General features: G+C 43.5%; 1 protein-coding gene across 1 annotated transcript in view; it reads left to right on the top strand.

The window, feature by feature from the left end:
• Positions 1-24,184, top strand: part of LOC141191591 (uncharacterized) — a 30,802-nt gene extending 6,618 nt beyond the window's left edge. Inside the window, exons 2-3 of the mRNA XM_073661521.1 lie at positions 12,856-12,946; positions 20,665-24,184. Coding sequence (XP_073517622.1) covers positions 12,856-12,946; positions 20,665-21,686 — 1,113 coding nt within the window. The 3' untranslated portion in view covers positions 21,687-24,184. The remainder of the gene's footprint in view (positions 1-12,855; positions 12,947-20,664) is intronic.
• The last annotated feature ends 223 nt before the right edge of the window (positions 24,185-24,407 follow it).

Raw genomic sequence — 24,407 nt, 5'->3', positions numbered from 1 at the left:
GCATGACAAAAAACAGTAGCCTAGCGCACTTCATTAATAATATGGCATCATCGTCTCTCCCAGTGCTAGGCCTACTACGCCGTCTAGCATTCCTGTGCCTAAAACACAATGTATGGGTCCGCGCTAGCCACGATGCTGAGGGGTCTAACGCTGGTGCTAACTCTTTATCACAATTCATTTGGCAGATTTTCACAGAGCTCCTCCCCAATGCCCACCCAACAGTTGCCCAGCCTCCCTATGGGATCTAGTGGAGAATAGTTGATGCCATTAATCAGAGCGTCAGTTGCCCCGTCGATGCGCCAAGCATACGGTAAGGCATGGGAACAGTGGACATGACTAGTAGCAGGCAGACGGGTTGACCAATGTGAACAAGCCAGATTACAAGTCACCATAGAATTTCTCCACCAGCTAATGATGAGGGGCATATCAGGGGCGTCAGCGCAGCGGTGGCTGACCGGAGTAGCATTTCACTTCCAACTACTGAATTGGGGACATGTGACAAAGAGATTCATCATCAGACAATCCATAAAAGGGTGGAAAAGGGGTCAGCCAAGTCAGGAGTGTAAACGTCCCGTCCCGTGTCACTAAAACTGATTTCTCACATCATATCCCTAACACCATTAACATGATACTCACAATTCGAAGCAACACTACTGTCTACTGTATTTGCGATCGACTTCTTCGGGGCGCTATGCATAAGCGAATTTGTCCCTCAATCCAAAATTAACACCAATGGAGGCTTATTACTCCAGGACGTAGTCATAGCCAATAATGCAATACGTCTATGCATACGCAAATCGAAAACAGTTCCAGCGGGCAGGGGCACTTGGGTACTTCTACAACCCACAAATGGTACGCTGAGTCGGGTAACAATAGTAAAAACATATAAAACCATCAGATCACAAAGTAATTTCTTCCTATCACACATTGATGGAACGCCATTATCAAGATACCAGTTCCAAGCTATATTTAATAAATGCATAACATCGGCAGGGAACCACCACAAAGATTATGGGACACACTCATTCCGCATAGGCCACGGAAGCAGCAAGAGCAGGACTGTCACAAACGGAAGTTCAGAGGATAGGGAGATGGCGATCCACGTGTTTGGTGAGATACATAAGACCGGACTTGTTATCCTAACGTGGTTTGTTTCTTTTACAGGTGACGCTAAGCCAACAGTGTGGGTGATAGGCCACTCGTATATATGTTGGGCAGAAAAAAGGGCGAAAGTCATGTTAGTTATACAGGCCGGGGGAAACGACCTAGGTTATCACAAGAGCGCATAACTAATGGCAATAATGAAACTAGACACTGAGCGCTTAAGAGAATTTTTCACAAAAATAGTCAGCGATTGTGCCGAGCGCGGTATGGCAAGGTGCCCGAGACATCACGGCCATCGAACGGACAAGGCGGCTAATAAATATTTGGATGCCAAAATTTATAAGAGACCGAGGCGGACAACTGGAAGGAGATAAAGCAGGCCTCATACGGCCCGACTCTGTTCACTTAATGGATATTGGACTGGACATATTCCTGTCAGGACTCCAGGACGGAGTAGAACAAGCGTTAAGAGTGATGGATGGGGGTCAGAGTCCTGTATACGAGTACGCAGGATCCTCTGTGGCCTGGAAATAGAAATGACATGTTGGAGAGTTACACTTGTTGGCCAACTTGCCGGTGTGGAGACACAGAGCATGCTGCAACAAGCTGAATTATTTTAGAAATAAAATGCCTTTCTAATGTAATGAGTATAAACAGTTAGTAAAGCTGTGACCGATCCTCACCCATCCAGTTGTAATAGTTACATGATTGTATTGTCAATGAAAGGGGGGCGGTAGGGGGCTGAGTGTCTGGGTTTGGTTGGGGGTCACCACAGTCTGCCTAGGCTAGATGCAGTTAAAAATCATTATTAGATACACAGGCTGTGCAGCTTGCTTCGCAGCTGGGTTACTATGCTGACTAGCAGACACTGAAGCTTAGGATCAGACCTCTGAGTAAACAGCTCTTCAGACTAAACCATCTGTGTTACCCCAAGCCATAGTGTATGTAGTTTCTTATGGTTAAAAGGGGAGGGGGAAGACCCAACCCACCTGTAATTGACGATGCCAACGTCACGTAAAACACAGCAAGGAGACTCCAAAAAGAGTCTCCATTTTTTCCAAAAATTTGGGGCACAGACACCACTTAAGTGGCATCAATTGTCCCAGAGTTGCTTAAAACGGTTGGTGAGGTAATTTTAACAAATCCTCAAGCTTTTACTCTCCCCAGGATGACACAGGGGTAGAAAAGTCCTTGCGTATCTATGATTTGTTCATCTTTATGAACGTGAGTCTGTCTACATTGTCAGTGGACAGCCGCGTGCGCTTATCTGTCAGCACACCACCAGCAGCGCTGAACACACGTTCAGAGAGAACGCTGGCTGCGGGCATGACAAGATCTCCAAGGTGTGAGTGGCGAGCTCCGGCCATTTATCCAGATTGGAAGCCCAAAAAGAGCAAGGGTCCAGTGACACAGTCATGGCTTCGATGTTCACTTGGAGATACTCCAGTACCATCATCTCTAGGCGTTGACTATGTGTCTGACTTCTTGTCTCCTGTGGCCTTGCAAAGGATGGGCTAAAAAAGTGGTGAAAGGATTCCGCAAAATTGCTGTTATCAGCAGATACTGTGTTTCTGTTACGGTTTGAGTGCTGAAGACTCGACAGTCCCACGGTTGGCAAGTTAGAACTGTGAGATTCACTACGTGCATCACTGGTGTTTTGTGGAAAAGCACATGTAAGATTCTGCAACAGTCTCTGCTGATACTCCTGCATGTGTGAATCTCTTTCTATGGCAGGAATTATTTCGGCAAATTTACTATTGTACTGGGGATCTAAGAGTCTGGCAACCCAGTAGTCAGGATTATTTCGAATTCTGACAATTCGAGGGTCATGTTGCAGGTAGTGCAGCAAGAAGGCACTCGTGTCTTGCGCATCCAGGAACACCAAGTCCCTGTTGTGTTGGTGGCGAGGTAAGAATCATCCTTCCTTCCTCTGCCCTCTCCCCCCAACCTCGCACAACAGAAATTTGATCAAGGTCTCCCTCATCTGATTAGTCTTCCATGTCCTTCGCCAGTTCGTCCTCCACCTCTTCCTGGGCTCCTGCACCTTCCTCACTAGTTTGGCTGCTACCATGCGCCCTGGTTAATCCCTCTCCCCCACCCTCCCATGCCTGCCGCCTTGGTGCTGCCGACCGTCTGGACCTTGCAGATGTTAGCCCTTCCGCATACAACTCCTCCTCCTCTACTTCCTCCACCTCCTCTTGACCCACCACCTGACTCCGAATTCTGTTTAACATGTGCTCCAGCATGTAAATCACCGGAATAGTCATGCTGATAATGGCATCGTCAGCACTAAACATCTTCGTCGCCATTTCAAAACTGTGCAGAAGGGTGCATAGGTCCCTGATCTGAGACCACTCCTCCAGCATGATTTGCCCCACCTCTGGATCTCGTTGGCCCAGGCTATAAGTCAGAACGTATTGCACCAGGGCTTGTTGGTGCTGCCACAGTCGCTGCAATATGTGCAGAGTTGAATTCTACCATGTTGGCACATCGCATTTTAGCCGGTAAAGTGGCAGGCCCAACGACTTCTGTAGAGATGTAAGTCACTGAGCTGCGGGATGCGAACGGCGGAAGGGAGCACACAGCGACCGTGCCCTCTGCAGAAGGCCATCTAGTCCGGGATAGTGGGCTAAAAATTGTTGGACACCCAGGTTCAACACGTGAGCCATACAAGGCAAGTGTGTGACATTGCCCCGGCGAAGGGCCGTACCCAGGTTTGCAGCATTGTCGCACACAGCCTTCCCTGGTTGCAGGTCCAGTGGAGACAGCCATTCATGAAACTGGTTCTCCAGAGCTGACCACAACTCCTCAGCTGTGTGACTCACATTTCCCAGACATTTCAAAGTAAAAACCGCCTGGTGACTTTGAGCCCTGCTACCAGCATAGTAAGGAGGTGTGCAGAATCCTTTCTGTGCAGTTAGAAAGCGGGTGGCATGACCAGACAGGCTTTGGGTGCAGGTGGAGGACCCAGAGGAGGTTGAGAAGGCAGAAGCAGTGGAGGAACTTCGAGATAAAGAGGATTGACGCACATCTCGTGGGGACGGCAAGACTTGGACTGCAGCCCCTTGTCCTGCTGTCACCATAGTTACCCAGTGCCCAGTCAGCGACATGTAACGCCCCTATCCATGCCTACTCGTCCAAGTGTCTGTGGTGAAATGCACCCTGTCACACACAGAGTTTCTCAAAGAAGCGGTGATGTTGTTTGACATGCTGGTGGAGCGCAGGCACACCTTTCTTTGAGAAGTAGTGCCGACTGGGCATCTGGTACTCGCGCACTGCGACGGACATAAGGTCTCGAAAATCCTCTGTGTCCACCAGGCGGAAAGGCAGCATTCCTGTAGCCAACAGCTTGCAGATGGTGAAATTCAACCTCTTAGCTTTCTCATGGCTAGGAGGAAATGGTCTTTTACTTGTCCACATCTGAGGGACCGAGGGCTGGCTGTTGTGCTTAGACGGGGTTGAGTAGGGTATCCCCGGCAAACTGCCGGTCTGTGAAGAAGATGCAGGCGGAAAAGTTAGGTTGCCTTGATCCAAAGGTGGTGCTCTCGATGTTGGAGAGCGCTCAACAACAGCTGGTGTTTCGACTTCCAAATGAAATGATGACCTGCCAATCACACTGGCTGTTGCGGGTAAAGAGGTGGCAGGTCTGCGTCCCAAAACACTTGTGACTGCTGTCCCCCCAGTCACAGAGGATGAAGAGGCCGCGGATGCACAAGATGGGGCAGACGGTGGTTGGCCCGGCCCGCTAGGCCGCATTGTAGCACAGTGAGCTTCCCACTGCAACTTATGCTTCATATCCATGTGACGGTTCATGCATGAAGTACTCAAACTATGGATTTTTTGGCCTCTGCTTAGCTTTTGGTGACAAATGTTACAGATAACACGAGTTGGGTCATCCTTATCGATCTGAAAAATGCCCAGGCTATGCAAGGCTTAGAACCCATGCGACCTGAAGAGCCACCACGACTTGTGGTCAGAGGCTGAGATGTGTTTGAGGATGTTGTTGTTGACGTGCTTCCAGTACTACGTCTCTGTCCAGGAAGGCGCAACCTGACCTCGTCGTCACTAGCATCCTCCTCCACCTCCTCTGCTGACCTCATCGACTGGCTGACAATTTCAAAAATGACCATTTTTTTGTTCTTTATTAAAATGAAAAGGTTGAAAACTCTGCTGTGCATAATAATTTGGAACATGCATTTTGAGTGCAGTTTGAGTTTTTTATTTTTTTAAAAATATACTGTTATCATAGGCAGTTTGTACAAAAACCTTTCAATTGTACTCTAATAGTTATTTGACTGGAAAATTACAATGACTGCAATTCATATAGGTAATTTGGGAAAATCTGAGAAAATATTATTTGCATAATAATTTGGAACACAGTGTAGAGAGAAAAAACAGCGGGGACTCGAAACCACACACACATTGGCTTTCTACTCTGTCACTCCATGCCTGACTTATAATCAGATGAAAACCATCAGCCCCTACGTCTAGGAGCCAGAACCATATGGGTTTCCTTAGCAATACAAGAGGCAGCTGACAATCATCAACATTGTCCCCACCAGGTGCAATCAACTAATCACTACAATCCAATCCCACGTACAGATGACCAGTGAAATACCAAATCCACACTCCCCATACCCCACAGAAATTCAACACAGTACACAAGGTCTCATCAGGGTTCTTTGTCTAACAATAATGGACCCACTTACTATGAACAGATTGAATGATCTGCGAACAAACTTACCCAACTCAGACCAGAACCAAGAGAGAGACAAATTCATGTAGTGTAAGAATAAAACTACTAACCTTGCTGCAGCTGTCCTGATTTTTCAATCTATCTAGGCGCCAGCAAACGTTTGGATAAAACTGTCCTTTAAATTAGTGGGTCCCTGTTCCTTGCGCCAGGTTTGTCGTCGCCACATAATGTGAGACATTGTGTCTGTTCCAAATTTAAATTGTAAATTCAAATACGTGCATGGAAGAACTGCAACTGATACATTTGATCATCAGGCTAGATCTATTTTATTACATGCTCTGGTCCAGGTTTATGTAGGTTATTAGTATTCATACTTTAAAGCAATATTATTGGCTCAGCTTATCTCTAAATATGTGCTGGCATTAGCATAAGAATAATAATTTTTTTATTTATATAGCGCCAACAAGTTCTGCAGCACTTTACAATTAAGCGGGAACATGTACAGACAATAAATTCAATACAATTTAAGGACAGTTTAAACAGTTACATTAGGAGTGAGGTCCCTGCTCACAAGCTTACATATTACAAGGAAATGGGGGGACACAATAGGTAAAAAGTGCTTGTTATTTCAGGTCTGGCAATTATAATAAATAGGGATTTTCATATAAAGCTGTATGATCCAGTCATCAGCCTGTATGTTTAAGTGCAATACTCGAGTACCGAGTGCAGTTATCTTGTGCATGGAGTGTGTGGAGACAGATGAAGAGTAGGGAACTGATTCTGAATGACATTTAGAAGGAGGGAACAGGGGAAAGTTAATTTACTGAGTAGTTAAGGTGGTAGGCTTGTTTAAAGAGATGGGTTTTTAAAGCGCGCTTGAAGATATGGGGGCTAGGTATCAGTCGGATCGCCTGGGGTAGTGCATTCCAGAGAACGGGCGCAGCACGAGAGAAGTCTTGGAGACGGAGGTGCGAGGTTCGGATTATGGGGGATGTTAGTCTTAGGTCATTTGTAGAACGGAGGGCACGTGTAGGGCGATAGACAGAGATGAGAGAGGAAATATAAGGCGGTGCAGAAGTGTGGAGAGCTTTGTGGGTGAGAGTGATGAGTTTATATTGGATACTGAGGCGGACCGGCAACCAGTGTAAAGACTGGCACAAGATGGAGGCATCGGTGAAGCGGCTGGACAGAAATACGACCCCATTCAGGATGGATTGGAGAGGAGACAGTTTGGTAAGAGGGAGACTGATCAGAAGAAAGTTGCAGTAGGCCAGATGAGAGTGAATGAAAGCAACAGTGAGAGTTTTAGCAGTTGCAAAGATGAGAAAAGGTCGGATTCTAGAGATGTTTTTAAGATGCAGGTGACAGGAGCGAGTAAGTGATTGGATATGGGGGGTAAAGGAAAGGTTAGTGTCGAATATGACTCCAAGGCAGCAGGCGTGCTGCTTGGGAGTTATGGTTGAACCCTCCAAGGTAATTTCAATGTTGGGTACAGTTGGGTTAGTAGAGGGGAGAAACACAAGAAGTTCAGTTTTAGAGAGATTCAGTTTAAGATATAGGGAGGACATGATGTTAGAGACAGCAGACATACAATCCTTGGTATTTTGTATTGGGGTAGGGATGATGTCAGGTGAAGAGGTGTATAGTTGGGTGTCATCAGCATAGAGATGATACTGGAACCCAAATCCGCTGATTGTTTGTCCAATAGGGGCAGTGTATAGAGAGAAGAGGATGGGGCCTAGGACTGAGCCCTGCGGAACTCCGATAGTAAGGGGACGAGGAGAGGAAGAGGAACCGGCAAAAGATACCATGAAAGAGCGATCAGAGAGGTAGGAGGAGAACCAGGAGAGAACGGTTTCCTTGCGGCCTATAGAGTGGAGCATAGTGAGGAGGAGCTGGTGATCCACAGTGTCAAATGTGGCGGAGAGATCCAGGAGAATCAGCAGGGAGCAGTGACCTTTGGATTTGGCTGTTAGTAGATCATTAGAGACTTTGGTGAGGGCAGTTTCAGTGGAGTGTAAGGAGCGGAAACCAGATTGTAGAGGGTCGAGGAGAGAGTTATCTGAGAGATAGCGGATTAGACAGGAGTAGACCAAGCGTTCCAGGAGTTTAAAGATGAGAGACAGGTCTGTAGTTAGCAGTGCAGTTCTGGTCCAGGGATGGCTTTTTAAGTAAAGGGGTTATGATGGCATGTTTCAATGAGGAGGGAAAGATACCTGAAGAAAGAGAGGTTAAATATTTTAGTCAGGTGAGTGGTGACCACCGGTGAGAGAGACTGCAGGAGATGTGAAGGAATGGGGTCACTGTTGCAAGTTGTAAGTCGAGAAGAAATGAGATGCTGGGTAACTTCTTCTGTAACAGGCTCAAAGATGGCTAGTGAGCTTGAAGTGCGGCAGGGAAGGGGATCCAGGCACTGAGGAGATTGGGCTGAGATGTCCTGATGGATGTGGTTGATTTTTTATAGGAAATAAGTGGCCAAATCCTCCCCGCTGAGGTTGGTGGTGGGGGTCTGTGCTTTAGGGCTCAGGCGGGAGTTTAAGGTTTCAAAAAGTCGTTTTGGATTGCTGGACAGTGAAGTGATAAGAGTGGTGAAGTAGGATTGTTTGACCAGATGAAGGGCAGAGTTATAGGTTTTGAGCATGAATTTATAGTGGATGAAGTCCTCTGCTAAAAGAGATTTTCTCCACTGCCGCTCAGCACACCTAGAGCAACGCTGAAGAAAGCGTGTTTGCATTGTGTGCCAGGGCTGCCGTTGTCTGTGTCGGGTCTTTCTGCGTGTAGAAGGTGCGGCTTCATCTAGGGCACTCTTCAGTGTATTTTTGTAGTGTGACAATGCTAAGTCTGGACAGGAGAGGGAGGAGATGGGGGCTAAAGATGTGTGGAGATTGCCCATAAGCTGCTGGGTATTAATGGTACGTGTGTTCCTATAAGTGTGGTAAGTGGGGATGAGGCGGTTCTTGACAGAGAAGGAAAGAAGGTTGTGGTCAGAGAGTGGGAGAGGGGAGTTAGTAAAGTCATGCAGCGAGCAGAGATGGGAGAAAACCAGGCCCAAAGTATTCCCGTCTTCATGCGTAGGAGAGTTAGTAAATTGTGAGAGGCCGAATGAGGCGGTTAGAGAAAGTAGAAGAGAGCAGATTGGGAGAGGGGATCATTGATGGGGATATTAAAGTCTCCCATGATGATGGTGGGGATGTCACAGGATAGAAAGTGAGGAAGCCAGGAGGCAAAGGGATCCAGGAACTGGCGGGAGGAGCCTGGAGGGCGATACACAACCGCAACTCGCAGGGAGAAGGGTTTGAAGAGTCTGAAGGTGTGCACTTCAAAGGAAGGAAACATGAGTTAGGGAACTGGGGGGGTGACCTGGAAAGCACATTGTTGTGAAAGGAGCAAACCAACACCTCCACCCTGTCTATTCTCAGGTCTGGTAGTATGTGAAAATTTCAGCTCACCAAATGAGAGAGCAGTAGCTGCGGTGGTGTCTGAATGCTGGATCAAGGTTTCTGTAATAGCCAGAAGGTTAAGGGAATTAGAGAGGAAAAAATTGTGAATGTAAGTTAGTTTGTTACACACAGACCTTGCGTTCCAGAGAGCACAATGGAAAACGATAGGAGAGGTCATGCAATGAATATTAATAAGATTAGCAGGGTTTCTACATGCAACTGGAGGAGAGTGGTGTATGCTAGTGGAGGGAGGCCCAGGGTTGGGGATATGTCGCCAGCGACTAGGAGAAGGAGAAAAAAGAGAGTGAGCAGGTGGTGCAATGATTTGTATGAATGTTTTGAGTGCTGTATGAAGGTGGTGGATGGTTTGGAGTGGGTGAGAAAGGTCAGTAGAGCCTCAGAGTTATACATGGGAGAGGGGAGAAGGGAGGGGTGGATATGGAGTGAGTGCACAGAATGTGTTAAAGGGCGGATAAGATGTGAGAAAGCAGAAGTTAAAACAAGTAAGAAGCAGATTGCTATGACCAATGCATAATGCAATACAACTGACCAAGAAGCAGCATGTTTGTATGAATATCTTATGCACCTTACCTGTCTCCTGCCCTGTCCAACTGCCATTGTATAACTGCTTATTAAATGCACTTTACGCTATTGCACTTAGTCTGTTGCACGCGTGACTCAGCACGCATGCTATCCTGAGCCAGAGCTGAATATATATGAATTGAAATGTCTGCTGACATGCAGCACCAATTGGCCAAACTGAGTAATTAGCCAATTAGCACAAGGCCAGAGCAGGCAATGCTATGCAGGGTAAACAAACCAATATACATCAGAGGGCCATAAAACAGTGAAAAAGAAAGCTTTGAACACTTCAAAACAGAGCCAAAAAAACAGCAGCAATGGATGAAATACCATGAAGAAATCTTGCTAGAATATGACCCTGTTCACACCCAGACAGCACACAAACGGATGGATGAAATACCATGAAGAAATCTTGCTATAATATGACCCCATTCACACGCAGACAGCACACAAACGGATGGATGAAATACCATGAAGAAATCTTGCAGGAATATGACCCCGTTCACACCCAGACAGCACACAAACGGATGGATGGATGAAATATATGAAGTATGAAGAAGAGAGGAGAGATGAGTGTCAGCTTCGTGTCATTGTATAACTGCTTATTAAACGCATTTTACGCTATTACACTTAAAGTCTGTTGCACGCGTGACCCAGCACGCATGCTATCCTGAGCCAGAGCTGAATACATACTGTACATCTAATTGGCTAGGTTAACACTACTGACACCCAACTTTCTGACTTTTGTTTCTTATGTTCTCTCTGAGTCTCCAGACAAAGACATTCCTAAGGGACCCCTTATCTCACACCCACATACTGATTCAAACTACATTCTGGTAAGCAGAAGATGCACGTACACAAATCAAAATGACGTTAGCATAGATAAAGTATAACTCCTGCTCTCACCCCCCCACACACACAGTGTAATGCCCCTTATGCAGTATATATGATGCCCCCACACAGTGTAATGCCCCCATTATGCCCCTTATGCAGTATATATGATGCCCCCACACAGTGTAATGCCCACATTATTCGCCTTATGCAGGAGGCATTATGCCCCCACACAGTGTAATGCCCCCATTATGCCCTCACGCAGTGTAATGTTCCCACAGTACCGCTATCCCCCCACACACAGTATAATATATGAGAAACGTATTCAGCTGCAGACTCTGAGGAAGAAACTGCTTGTTGTCTGTGGCCTAAAATATATAAGCTTTATTAGTATGTCAGGGAAAAAACAGAATGTTTTAAAATAATGAAAATACCATTGCTGTCAAGCCCCCGTCACACTAAGCGAGATCGCTAGCGAGATCGCTGCTGAGTCACAAGTTTTGTGACGCAACAGCGACCTCAGCAGCGATCTCGCTACGTTTGACATGTAGCAGCGACCAGGCCCCTGCTGTGAGATCGCTGGTCGTGTCGAAATGGCCTGGACCATTTTTTTATCGTTGAGGTCCCGCTGGGTAGCATGCATCGGTGTGTTTGACACCTTACCAACGACCTCTTTGGCGACTCAAAACTGAGACACATAGGCGTGCATTTGCTTTGCATCGTTATACAGGTCACGACAGGTCGCCGTATCGTTTCTGCGTCGTTGGGAAGATCTGACTGTTTGACATCTCACCAGCGACCTCATAGCGACGCAGCAACGATCCCTGCCAGGTCGTATCGTTGTCGGGATCGCTGTAGCTTCGCTAAGTGTGACGGTACCTTTACAGTTCCCCGCCAGTCTCTGTATTTCCTGGTAAGTCCCAACGAACTTGTGATTCCTATAGGCTGCAGAAGCAGTGAGCAACACAGCCAGTGATTGGGAGCACGGTAGAGATGTCTTAGTCAGCAATTCAGCTTATGTTCCAGTCCGTAAAAGACTAGAGAATACAACATCTACACATTCTATCACCTGCTATATTTCCCTTATTGTTTCCAGTAACTGTATTATTACACTGGATTTTTATGATGTTACATTGACTCATCTTATACTCATTCAGGTCTCTACAATTTCGGATCCTCTCAGTGAATTTCTTCTATATAAGAGAATTTTCCTGAATTACGCATCAAAGATGGATATGGACAGAGACAAGATGGCAGAGAGGATATTACACCTCACCCTAGAGATCCTCTTCCGGATTACTGCAGAGGTGAGAGATTCTGATGACATCACATTACATCATTCTTACTTATGGGAATAACAGATGGACAGATCTGGAGAGGTGAGGACTCTGGAAATGTCTGTAGAGAGATGTATTAATGTGTCTCTCCATAACCAGGATTACACAGTAGTGAAGAAGACCTCTAGTGAGCGCTGTCAGGACCCTGTGTCTGAGGGATGGGGAAGACCCCTGAGCCCAATTACGGGGCCTCCACCTCACCCCCTGATACATGAGGACATCAATGACCAGAAGATCCTAGAACTCACCTACAAGATTATTGTACTGATAACTGGAGAGGTGACACTGCTGGGAATGCTGGGACATTTTATAGTAAAGCTATGAAGGGATCGGGGGGATGACTGTATCATTGTATGTGTCAGGTTCCTATAAGGTGTCAGGACGTCACCATCTATTTCTCCATGGCGGAGTGGGAGTATTTAGAAGGACACAAAGATCTGTACAAGGATGTCATGATGGAGATTCCCCGACCCCTCACATCACCAGGTAATAGACAGGACTAAATACACACTGCCTATAACTATCTGTATGTAAAGAATGAATTCAGTCCCTGTATGTGTTTCCTCCAGATCTATCCAGTAAGAGGACATCACCAGAGAGATGTCCCCGTCCTCTTCTTCCACAGGACTGTAAATAAGAAGATCCCAATGTTCCTCAGGATCATCAGGTAGATAGAGAGAAGGTGTCATGAGATCTCCCCTATGATGTGTAGACGGCTGTGAAGGTCTTGTGCTCAGTCTTGTTTTATCCACCAGTATTATATGGTTTATACTTGTGTAATGAGAGCGGTGGAGATGGCAGGATTAGAGCTGATCATAGATGTGACTTCTACATCTGTCTGTGACTTTTACAATATTTGTTTCAGGGTGAAGATCTGACCCTTATTAATACTACAGAAATATATGTGAGGGGTGATGAGCAGTGTAAAGAGGAGATTCCTACATATGACTACCCAGGTGAGTAGTAACCACTAAACGCAAAGAAGTCACAGACTCTTCTCAGTTAGCGGCTGTGGCTGCTTTATCAGTGGTGTAGTCCGGCCGTATCACAATCGTGTGATCACCATTTTGCCTCTAGATTAAAACATTCTCCTCCACCTAAAAATGTTCACATTACTTTGTGTAATTGTGAAAGCCCTTTTCTAGAGAACTTACAACCTGGAGGATCCACCTACCCCCTGGGATTAGGAGACACTGACCGTTACCTGCCCAGATCTGTAAACTACAAAGCCAAATGACAGCGTACGTCGAATGTGCTGACAATATAGAATATCACTTGAAGAAAAATGTTCTGATTAGCCTGTAAGAGAAAGCAGACGGTAATGATATCTTATTGGATGAATCTACCTTCTCTCCCTTCTGTGCTCCTGAATGTCCTCATATGGTCCCTACAAGACCAGGTAGCTGTTTTTTTCTTGCCATAATACAAATTCTAACAGTCTATTCAGTAGGATTATCAGCTGTGTATCCACCAGACTTCTGCACAACACAACTGATGGTCCTAACCCCATTTATAAGGCAAGAAATCCCACTTATTAAACCTGACAGGGCACACCTGTGAAGTGAAAAACATGTCCGGTGACTACCTCTTGAAGCTCATCAAGAGTGTGCAAAACAGTCATCAAAGCAAAAGGTGGCTACTTTGAAGAACCTAGAATATAAGACATATTTTCAGTTGTTTCACACTTTTTTGTTAAGTAGATAATTCCACATGTGTTAATTCATAGTTTTGATGCCTTCAGTGTGAATGTACAATTTTCATAGTCATGAAAATACAGAAAAATATTTAAATGAGAAGGTGTGTCCAAACTTTTGGTCTGTACTGTATGTTATTGGGGATGTAATGTATTTTTTTATTTTGTCTTTTTTTTTCCAAGCTCATTCTGGATGATAGTTTGATTGTCGTGGGATCGGCCTGCCTAATTTATGTGAGTCTGTAACTCCGTGGTAGTCTTTAAAAAAAGGTCTCCATTGACTCTTCCAAATGCCCGAGATCTAAATTTAAGACACCTCAATTCTGCACTATTCTAAAAAGTTCTCTTTAAATGTCTAATATTTCTTCTTGAAACTCATCTGATAGAAAATATTGGCATTTACGATAGCTTAGATTGCCAAGAACCACCGAGCCCCATACTCTAATTACCCCAGAGAGGTTTCACCATTAGTTACTTATTTTTTACAGATGAAGACTATAGAATTTGATCCTTTCAGTAGATGTGTTATTGTCTATAGCCACAGTTTTTGACTACAGTAGTTAGTGCCCAAAATACTCTGATTCAACCCCTTCCTGCAGACAGTTTTGTGTTCCTAACTGGGCCCATTTTTCAATTCTGACGTGTGTCACTTTATGTGGTGATAACTTTGGAATTCTTCACAAAAAATAATAGGAAACAAATGGACCTTAGAAAATAATTTGTAACTTCTCCTGAATCCAACAGTACCCTATATATGGTTGTACACTACTGACTGGTCACATGGCAGATTAAGAAGGGAAGGAGTGACATTTAGCTATTTGAATGCAAATCTTGCTGGAATAGTTTGCAGATACAATGTATTGGGGGCACTGTTCATGGTCACCTGGCAGCTCAAAAGATGGCCACCACGAACAGGCTTGGCTCTATCTTCTCTGTTTTTCAGATCTCAGGGATTGTCTTGCTTATCACCCTTTAACCCTTCTACATGGATCTGGGCTTACACAGAGACACCTACGATTGGGCCATGGTGTTATCTCCTGTTCTGTGGTGTGAGAGGGCAAGAAGAATAGTCAGGTAGCCGGGTCAGAACATGGAGGTCAGAGAAAATACAAAATCAGAAGACACAAGAGTAGTCAGTAAACGGGTCGAGGTCATAACAGGAAACAAATACACAAGCCGGGGGCTGAGCACAGAGGACTGAACCAGAGGAGAGCAAGCCTGTATCTGGCAGCTTCCAGCGATATGCTTTGAGCTTTAGTAGGGTGTGGTGCTTTCCAATTGACTGAAGAAGGGAGCAGATAACTTCAGCTGGACAGCACACACATTCATACTGGCAGACTGGATGGTACTACAGATCCCAGGCATTCTAATCTTAGTGGCTGGACAGAGCCTGGGCCACCCAGAGTTTCTGGTTCCGACATCTCCTCCATCACCAGCGCCCCCTGCAGAATGAGTAAGGCCGTGCCTAGTGATAGAAGCAGGAGAGGAAAGGGCGTGCACACAGCTAATAGTTGAGGTGCAGCCGGGAGGGAGTGGCAAACTCTTGGATCACATGTAGAGAAATTTTCAGGAGACATGCACACTAGAGGCACAGGTGCGCACTGAAAACCTCCCTTTCCAAGGAATCTGCCATACTCTAATTCTGGTAGATCTCTACATACAGTGGGGGAAAAAAGTATTTAGCCAGACACCAATTGTGCAAGTTCTCCCACTTGAAAAGATGAGATACTTATTTTCCACCAAAATTTGAAAAAAAATTCTTTCCAAATCAGACAATGTGATTTTCAGGATTTGTTTTCTCATTTTGTATCTCATAGTTGAGGTCTACCTATGATGTCAATTACAGGCCTCTCTCATCTTTTTAAGTAGAGAAAATCTGGGCAGTGAGAAAGATAAAAAAAAACTGGGAGAAGAAAGGAGCGCTATCTGAGCGCAGTAAATAACATCACATATAGAATTTTGATAAGGTAACTGGAGAGGCTCACCTTTGTGGGTTGTGCTGATCCAGGCACAACTCTAGTACAGATTTAATAAAATGTTTTACAGGGTCTCCACCAAAGGTCTGCCGCTCATCTGATAGCCGTGGTTGCACACTTTGTCCTGGCCCGACAGGTTGCCTCCACATGGGTTTGTGAAAGAAATTACCGGAGGCGCTCCCATGGATAATGATAGAGACTCCACTGTAAGTTTAGTGGAAACGTTCCAATAGGCTCGCAGGTGACTGCTCAAAAGCGCATAGGTTCAAGATATAAAAATTTATTTGGAATTAAAAAACACTCAAGGCTGAAGGCTCCTTGAGAGCAGAAACGCGTTGTGCAATTATATGCTATTATATGTCAACCACTCATCTCTTGAGTGGTTTTTAACCCCTTTAAAGCCCATGACGTATTAATACGCGTCAGTGCCCTGGGCTTTAAGAGCCTGACGCGTATTAGTAAGTCATGGCGATCGCGCTGGGTGTCAGGCTGTGCGGACAGGCTGTGCGGACGCGACCGCCGCCGGGTGTCAGCTGATTGTCAGCTGACACCCGGTACTATGTGCAGGGAGCGGTCCCGCACCGCTCCCGGCACATTAACCCCCGCAATGCTGCGATCGCAGTATTGCGGTGGCTAAGGGGAGGTGATCGGTATACTCACCTCCTTTTCCGGCCTCCAGCGCTGTCTGCCACTGCTTCCCGGATGTTGCCATGACGACCCGATGTCGTCATCACAACATCCGGGTCACCAGACAGCAGGAAGATTTTTTGGTCATGCGCAGTACATGACCAAACTATCTTCTCACTGTGCAGCGCTGACAGCCTGCATAGCACAGGGATTGTGCTCCATCCCTATGCTATGCAGGCGATCAGAATAAAAAAAGTGAAAGTCCCATAGTGGGACAAAGTAAACAAATAAAAAAACTGTCAGAAAGTGAAAGAAATTTTTTTAAAAAAAATTGTAAAAATATTAAAAAAAATAATCCACCAAAAATAAAAATATAATGTACCCATCAATAAATATTATTATGAAAAAAAAAAAAAAAAAACAATAAAAGTACACATATTTGGTATCGCCGCGTCCAGAACGACCTGACCTATAAAATTGTCCCACTATTTAACCCCTTCAGTGAACACTGTAAAAAAATAAATAAAAAACGAAGCAAAAAACAATGCTTTATCATCATACCGCCAAACAAAAAATGGAATAACACGCGATAAAAAATACTAATATAAATAAAAATGGTACCGCTGAAAACGTCATCTTGTCCCGCAAAAAACAAGCCGCCATTCAGCTCCATCATCCAAAAAATCTAAAAGTTATAGCTCTCAGAATAAAGCGATGCAAAAAAATATTTTTTTCTATAAAATAGCTTTTATTGTGTAAAAGTGCCAAAACATAGAAAAACGATATAAATGTGGTAAACGTACTGACCCGAAGACCTTATCAATTTTACCACACGCGGAGTAGAATGAAAAAATTAAAAAAAAAAAAATCCCTGAATTGTTGGTTTTTGTTTATTCTGCCTCCCAAAAGCTGGAATAGAAAGCGATCAAAAAATTGCACGTGCCTGAAAATGGCACCAATAAAAACGTCAACTCATCTTGCAAAAAACAAGCCATCACATGACTCTGTCGGCCAAAATATGGAAAAATTATAGCTCTCAAAATATGGCGATGCAAAAACTAGATTTTACAAAATATGTGTCTTTTAGTGTGTGACAGCTGTCAGTCATAAAAACCCGATATGATTCTGGTATCTCTGTAGTCGCACTCACCCAAAGAATAAGGTTGTCTAATCACTTATACCGCACTAGGAACGGCATAAAAAATAAACGCTGGGGTTTGGATTAGGGTTGTGTTAATGTTGGGGTTAGGGTTGGGCTAGGGTAGGGTTAGGGTTGTTTTTTTTTTTCAAAAGTGTAAAAAAAAAAAAAAAAAAGATGACAATATGGCAACTAGTGTTGAACGCAAGTGCTCGCTACTTGAGTTTGTATCAGGTGCTCGGGTTTGCATTGAGTGTCATAGGTGCTCGAGTCTCCGCCCCATATGCTTCGCGGCCAAAAATAACCTCGCGGGGATTACCTGCCATGCACGAGCGATCCCCGCCTGTTTTTTTTGGGGTGTCTAATAACCGTGAAACATGCGGGCGGGGACTCGAGCATTTCACTTGAGCACCCGTGATACATGGTGCATACCTGAATACCCGATGCAAACTCAAGTAGCGAGCACTTGCGCTCAAGACTGACAACTTATTCAATATGATGACCTAATTTTAGCAAATTCTGTCGTACCTTTGGGTTCAAAATGTACACTATACCCCTTGATAAAATCCCTCAGGGGTCTAGTTTCCAAAATGGGGTCACTTGTGGGGGGTTTCCACTATTTAGGCACATCAGGGGCTCTCCAAACGCGACATGGCGTCCGTTCTCGATTCCAGCCGATTTTGCGTTCAAAAAGTCACACAGTGCTCCCTCCCTTCTGAACTCTGCCGTGCTCCCAAACACTGTATTTTCCCCACATATGGGGTATTGGCGTACTCAGGAGAAATTGCACAAAAGTTTTTGGAGTCCATTTTCTCCTCTTACCCTTGTGAAAGTAAAAAAATTGGGGCTAAAGCATCATTTTTGTGGAAAAAGTTTGATTTTTTGTATTTTCACGGCTCCATGTTCTAAACTTCTGTAAAGGAATTGGGGGTTCAAGGTGCTCACCACACATCTAGGTAAGTTCCCTGAGGGGTCTAGTTTACAAAGTGGTGTCACTTGTGGGGGGTTTCCACTGTTTAGGCACATCAGGGGCACATCCGCTAATTATTCAAGCAAATTTTACAATCAAAAAGTCAAATGGCGCTCCTTCCCTTCCGAACCCTGCTGCACGCGCAAACAGTGGTTTTCCCCCACATATGGGGTATCTGCTAACTCAGGAGTAATTGCACAACAAACTGCATAGTGCAATTTCTTCTGTTACCCTTATGAAAATGCAAAAGTGGGGGCTACAAAACATTTTTGTGGGAAAAATGTGAAAATTTTATTTTTACGGCTCAATGTTACAAACTTCTGTGAATCACCTGGGGGTTCAAGGTGCTCATCACACATCTAGATAAGTTCCCTGAGGGGGTCTAGTTTCCAAAATGGTGTCACTTGTGGGGGGTTTCCACTGTTTAGGCACATCAGGGGCTCCCCAAATGCTACATGGCGTCCACTAATTATTCAAGCAAATTTTACATTTAAAAAATCAAATGGCACTCCTTCCCTTCCGAACCCTGCCGTGGGGTATGGGGGTATCTGCGTGCCCAGGGGAAATTGCACATCAAATTTTGGGGTCCATTTTTTCCTGTTACCCCTGCGAAAATAAAAAAAATTGGGTCTAAAGTAACATTTTTGTGAAAAAAGTAAAATGTTAATTTCTTTCTTACACCTTCCAAAAATTCCTGTGAAGCACCTGAAGGGTTAATAAAGTTCTTAAATGTGGTTTTTAGCACCTTGAGGGGTGCAATTTTTAGAATGGTGTCACTTTTTGGTATTTTATGTCATAAAGACCCCTCAAAGTGACTTTAAATATGATGTGGTCCATAAAAAAATGGTTTTGTAAATTTTGCTGGAAAAATGAGAAATTGCTGGTCAACTTTTAACCCTTATAGCTCCCCAATAAAAAACAATTTGGTTCAAAAATTGTGCTGATGTAAAGTAGACATGTGGTAAATGTTATTTATTATCTATTTTGTGTGACATATCTCTCTAATTTAAGAGCATAAAAATTCAAATTTTGAAAATTGCTAAATTTTCGCCAAATTTCTGTTTTTTTTCACAAATAAACGCAATTGATATCGAAGAAATTTTACCACAGTCATGAAGTACAATATGTCACGAAAAAACAGTCTCAGAATCAGGGGGATCCGTTGAAGCGTTCCAGAGTAATTACCTCATAAAGTGACAGTGGTCAGAATTGTAAAAATTGGCCTGGTCATTAACGTGCAAACCACCTTGGGTTGTAAAGGGGTTAATTTCAAATTAATTTTTATATCTTGAACCTATGCACTTTTGAGCAGTCACCTGTGAGCCTATTGTAACGTTTCCACTAAACTTACAGTGGAGTCTCTATCATTATCCACGGGAGCTCCTCCGGTAATCTTTTTCATCTTTTTAAGTGGGAGAACTTGTACAATTTGTGGCTGACTAAATACTTTTTTTTTCCCCACTGTATACTGATTGGACTTCCTATTGCCACACAGAAATCTGCCGTATACCTATCCCTGTCGGGTACTCCACTTGTCATTTGGTCTTACCATTCATACATATACAGAGCGACTATGTGAACAACGCCCGGGAGCCTGTCGAAACGTTAAGTCGCCTATCACCTTGTCCATCACTTGCACTTGGTTAAAGCAATAAATTTAAATATTTGCGATTGAACCTCTTGAGTGTGCGGTAAAAATTTCTCTACTGGTGACAGAAGCAGATGTCGCAGGAGCAGATCCTAAAGGAGATGGAACACACCATTTGCAGAAACCCTATTATGACAAAATATCAGAAAAACAGAGCAGTAGAAATCTCCATAAAGTGACTTAATTTTGGAAATTATAACTCAGTGAATTAATCTATAGGAATAATGACTATTTTGACTCCACAGGCACTTTCCACAAATTAGCAAGCAGTGCATGTTGGAGAGTGAAAATTGCAAGGCACGCACAACATAAATTAAGTGCGTTCTTTTCACTGTAGTAATGCCAAATACATGGATGCTAACTGTGGTTTGGGCACACTGCAAGGCTCAGAAGTGAGGGGGAGAGCGGATATTGCTGAATTTGTTTATGGAAACTATTCCACTAACAGATGATGGACCTGAGTAGGGGCTTGTTTTGTGTGAGATCAGTAGAAGTGTTTATGGGTATTCTATATTTTTACATAACTTGCCATTTTTACTGAGAGTTTAAGTAGAAATGTTAAAAAAATATAAACTTCAAGAATATTTTATTCAAAAATAATAATTGGTTTTATTCTTGGCAGATGACTGTACCAGGAGATCAGAGGGACAGCTGACCTCTTCAATTTTTAAATCAGTTGATTGTGAGATCCACCAATATACGATTAATGTGAACACCATTACTCCAGATATACCATCATCCCTTCACAGCAAAGATCTGTCATCTGATCCTTTGATACAGGTCCCGTCTTCTGATTCATTACTGACCACTAAGGAAAATCAAAGTCACAAAATAAGCATTAAAAAACGAACTGCTCCTAAAACAAATAAGCCATTTTCATGTTCAGAATATGAAAATAGTTTTCCCCTTGAAAAGTCTTTTCTTAAACATCAAAAAATTCACACAGCGGAGAATAGATTTTCTTGTTCTAAGTGTGGGAAATGTTTTACCCTGAAATGGAATCTTGTTATTCACCAGAGAATTCACACAGGGGAGAAACCTTTTTCCTGTTCAGAATGTGGGAAATGTTTTAACCAGAAATCATATTTGGATAAGCACCAGAGAACTCACACAGGGGAGAAGCCTTTTTCCTGTTCAGATTGTGGGAAATGTTTTCACCGGAAAGCATATCTTGATATCCACCAGAGAACCCACACAGGAGAGAAGCCTTTTTCATGTTCAGAATGTGAGAAATGTTTTAACCAGAAATCAGATTTGATTAAACACCAGAAAATTCACACAGGGGAGAAGCCTTTTTACTGTTCAGAATGTGGTAAATGTTTTAACCGGAAAGCGCATCTTGATAACCACCAGAGAACCCACACAGGAGAGAAGCCTTTTTCATGTTCAGAATGTGGGAAATGTTTTAACCAGAAATCAGGTTTGGTTAAGCACCAGAGAATTCACACAGGGAAAAAGCCTTTTTCATGTTCAGAAGGTGGGAAATGTTTTAACCAGAAATCATATATGGTTAAGCATCAGAGAATTCACACAGGGGAGAAGCCTTTTTCCTATTCAGAATGTGGAAAATGTTTTGTGAAGAAATCATCTCTTCTTAGTCACCAGAGCAGTCACACAGTGGAGAAGCCTTTTTCATGTAATTAATGTGGTAAATGTTTTACATGGAAATCAACTCTTAATTAACATCCGAGAAGTCACACTGGGGAGAAGCCTTTTTCATGTTCAGAATGTTGGAAATGTTTTAACTGAAAATTGCTTCATTTTATAGACCATCTTCTTAGCAATCTCATACATAAATTTGACTTGCAATTATTTAGCATATGATTAGTTATGCAGATTCTTGTCAGGTCACTGCATTGTTCCTGTTTTGCTGTTGGTGGTGGAAAAATCTTTTTCTTCCTGTATACTACAAATTACAAACTGTTTTCACATTCCCTAATAGCTCAGTGTGTTATTAGGTTGATTCTGAAGTGAAAGGTCACTGGTTCAAATCGAATAGCAGCCATGAAAAAGATTTCCCAAGAATAGAGAAACAGCATCATCCAGCTCATCGATGGCGGTCTCTCAGCCAAGAAAATTACCAAACTGCATCATGTGAGTCCCATGACAGTTGGAAAAATACAAAATGAAGTCCGTCAATCCATTCAAAAGTCGAGACGTAAATGTCCAGGCAAAATATCGGAATCAACAAGTTGGCTCATGACAATGTCTTATCAGTTCTGGCACGACAAACACAGCAGTGGAGGTGGTTTTTATGCTTCGTAATACAGAGATCACAGACATCCATGCAAGCACTGTGCGACGCACATTATACAAATCTAGAATGGTAGCTCAAAAAAAGGTGAAGAAGCCTCAACATCAATATCCTCATAAGAAGCATCTGCTAGAGTTTGCAAAAAAAAGTACAAAAAGAAGAAGATTGAAAACTGGCTGTTTGGAGCGATGAGACAAAAGGAAATAAATTGGGCTCTGATGGGTGCAAATGGGTCTGGAAGAAACAAGGGAAAGGGGTGCTAACTGAACAAGAAATTGACGGAACTGTGAAGTTTGGTGGAGGAAGGCTGTTGATATGAGGTTGTTTCACAATCAAAGGCATTGGATACTTGAACAGGATCAATGCTGGTCTCAATGCTGAGCTATATGTGAGTATCCTACAAGACAAGTTACTAAGTGCACTCGAGTACTAGGGGTATGAAAAGGACAACATAGTGTTCCAGCAGGACAATGACCTAAAGCATAAGTCAAGATTGGTGAAGATATGCTTCAATGACAATGAAGTAGATGTGCCGATGTGCATAATTGGCCCCTACAGTCCCCAGACCTCAACCCAATCCAACACTTGTGGGTAGAGTTGAAGAAAAAAACTGTATACATACCCAAGTGAGTCGACCAGTATGCTCCAACTTTGAGAATGTGTAGAAGAGACCTGGGATCAGAATTCAGTTGAGACATGTTTGAATCTGATTTAGAGCATGCCCAGAACGATTCAGGCATTGTTGAAAACCAAAGGTGAATTTACAAAATACTAACAAATTATTAAAAAATAAAATATAGATTTTTAGGAGCAAAACTGTAACAATGGAGAGACATGACAAGAATCTGAATAAGTAATCATATATATAATAGCCGAAAGTCAAATTTATATATGAGATAGCCAAGATGATGGTCTATAGAATGATGATAGACTCACATTTGAAGCCGTAGTGGATGGTGAGATATGGAGCCTGAAAGCCAAAAGTTCAAAACATTGTTACCCTTTTGCTCTTCACTGTATTGAACATCAACAGGAAGCCAGGGCTGCGGCTGTTCTCTGACTTCCTCGTGATATTCGATTTGTCCGAAGGTGGGTACAGTGATGTCAGTGCTGACTGGGTACAGGGCTCACGTGCTGTAACAAGTTCTCATGAGTCCCGAGAAAACAAGTGCCGACACCACTGGAATGGCATCGGCATGGGAGGTTTGTTTAAGTGCTTTTATTTTAACAGGATCTAACATGAGGAATGAGAAGGGGTTGTCCAAGTAGTGGACAACCCTTTTAAATTTCAAAAATCCCACACAGGACGAAGCCATTATCATACCTAGAGTGTGAAAAATGAATTACTGGAAAATCATATTTTGTTTACCATCAAAAATAACTCAGAGAGAAAATATGTTATTGACAAACAGTTGTATAATTAAATGAGAAAGGTTAATTATTTTAGATCTTACCATATTTTTCAAATGCACTTTTAGCAAGAAAAAAAATGAGTACATATTATTGACTGGAGCCAGCTTCCTGTGACAGAGAAAGCTGAGACCGTGTCCTTCCTGATCAGTGAGTGGACTGCTCTCTCCTCCATCCCCACACTTATCTAACTGATTGGTGCAGTGCAGGAGAGGAAGGTACCGGGACCTGCACAGAGGCTACACATCCTGAGTGAGCAGCTGAAGAACCTTCCACCCAACTAGCTCAAGGACCTTTCAGATCATGTAATCAAATCACTTGCTCTGGAAGCTGCAACCCTGGAAGCCATACGCTACTTGTAACGGTTGTCATATCAGCCTGTAAAACAATTGGTGGTAATAATCTTTCTTGGGTTACTATGGAGTTGGCAATGACCGTACAAAGATGTATGTGTTTGTGTGTGTGTGTGTATGTATATATATATATTTTTTTTTTTTTTTCCATGAGTTGGAATCGGTTGTATACAGTATATATTATACGCTCACTGTGAGTTCACCAATAAATGGTCTAGTAGTGGAAACAGCCTCGAACTCCTCCGTTAATCGTATGTCAATTGTGTAATTGTCCTGATGGTAGGGGGCAGCAGAGGGCTGTTCGTGACAAAAAGATAACAGCGGGTGAATCTGAGCCACACCCCCGGA

The sequence above is a fragment of the Phyllobates terribilis genome, unplaced genomic scaffold, assembly GCF_046119375.1.
Source record: "Phyllobates terribilis strain yellow unplaced genomic scaffold, ASM4611937v1 Scaffold_47__1_contigs__length_9908305, whole genome shotgun sequence".
Taxonomy (NCBI): domain Eukaryota; kingdom Metazoa; phylum Chordata; class Amphibia; order Anura; family Dendrobatidae; genus Phyllobates; species Phyllobates terribilis.
Note: the sequence above shows the minus strand (reverse complement) of the source record. Positions and strands in the feature narration are given on the sequence as shown.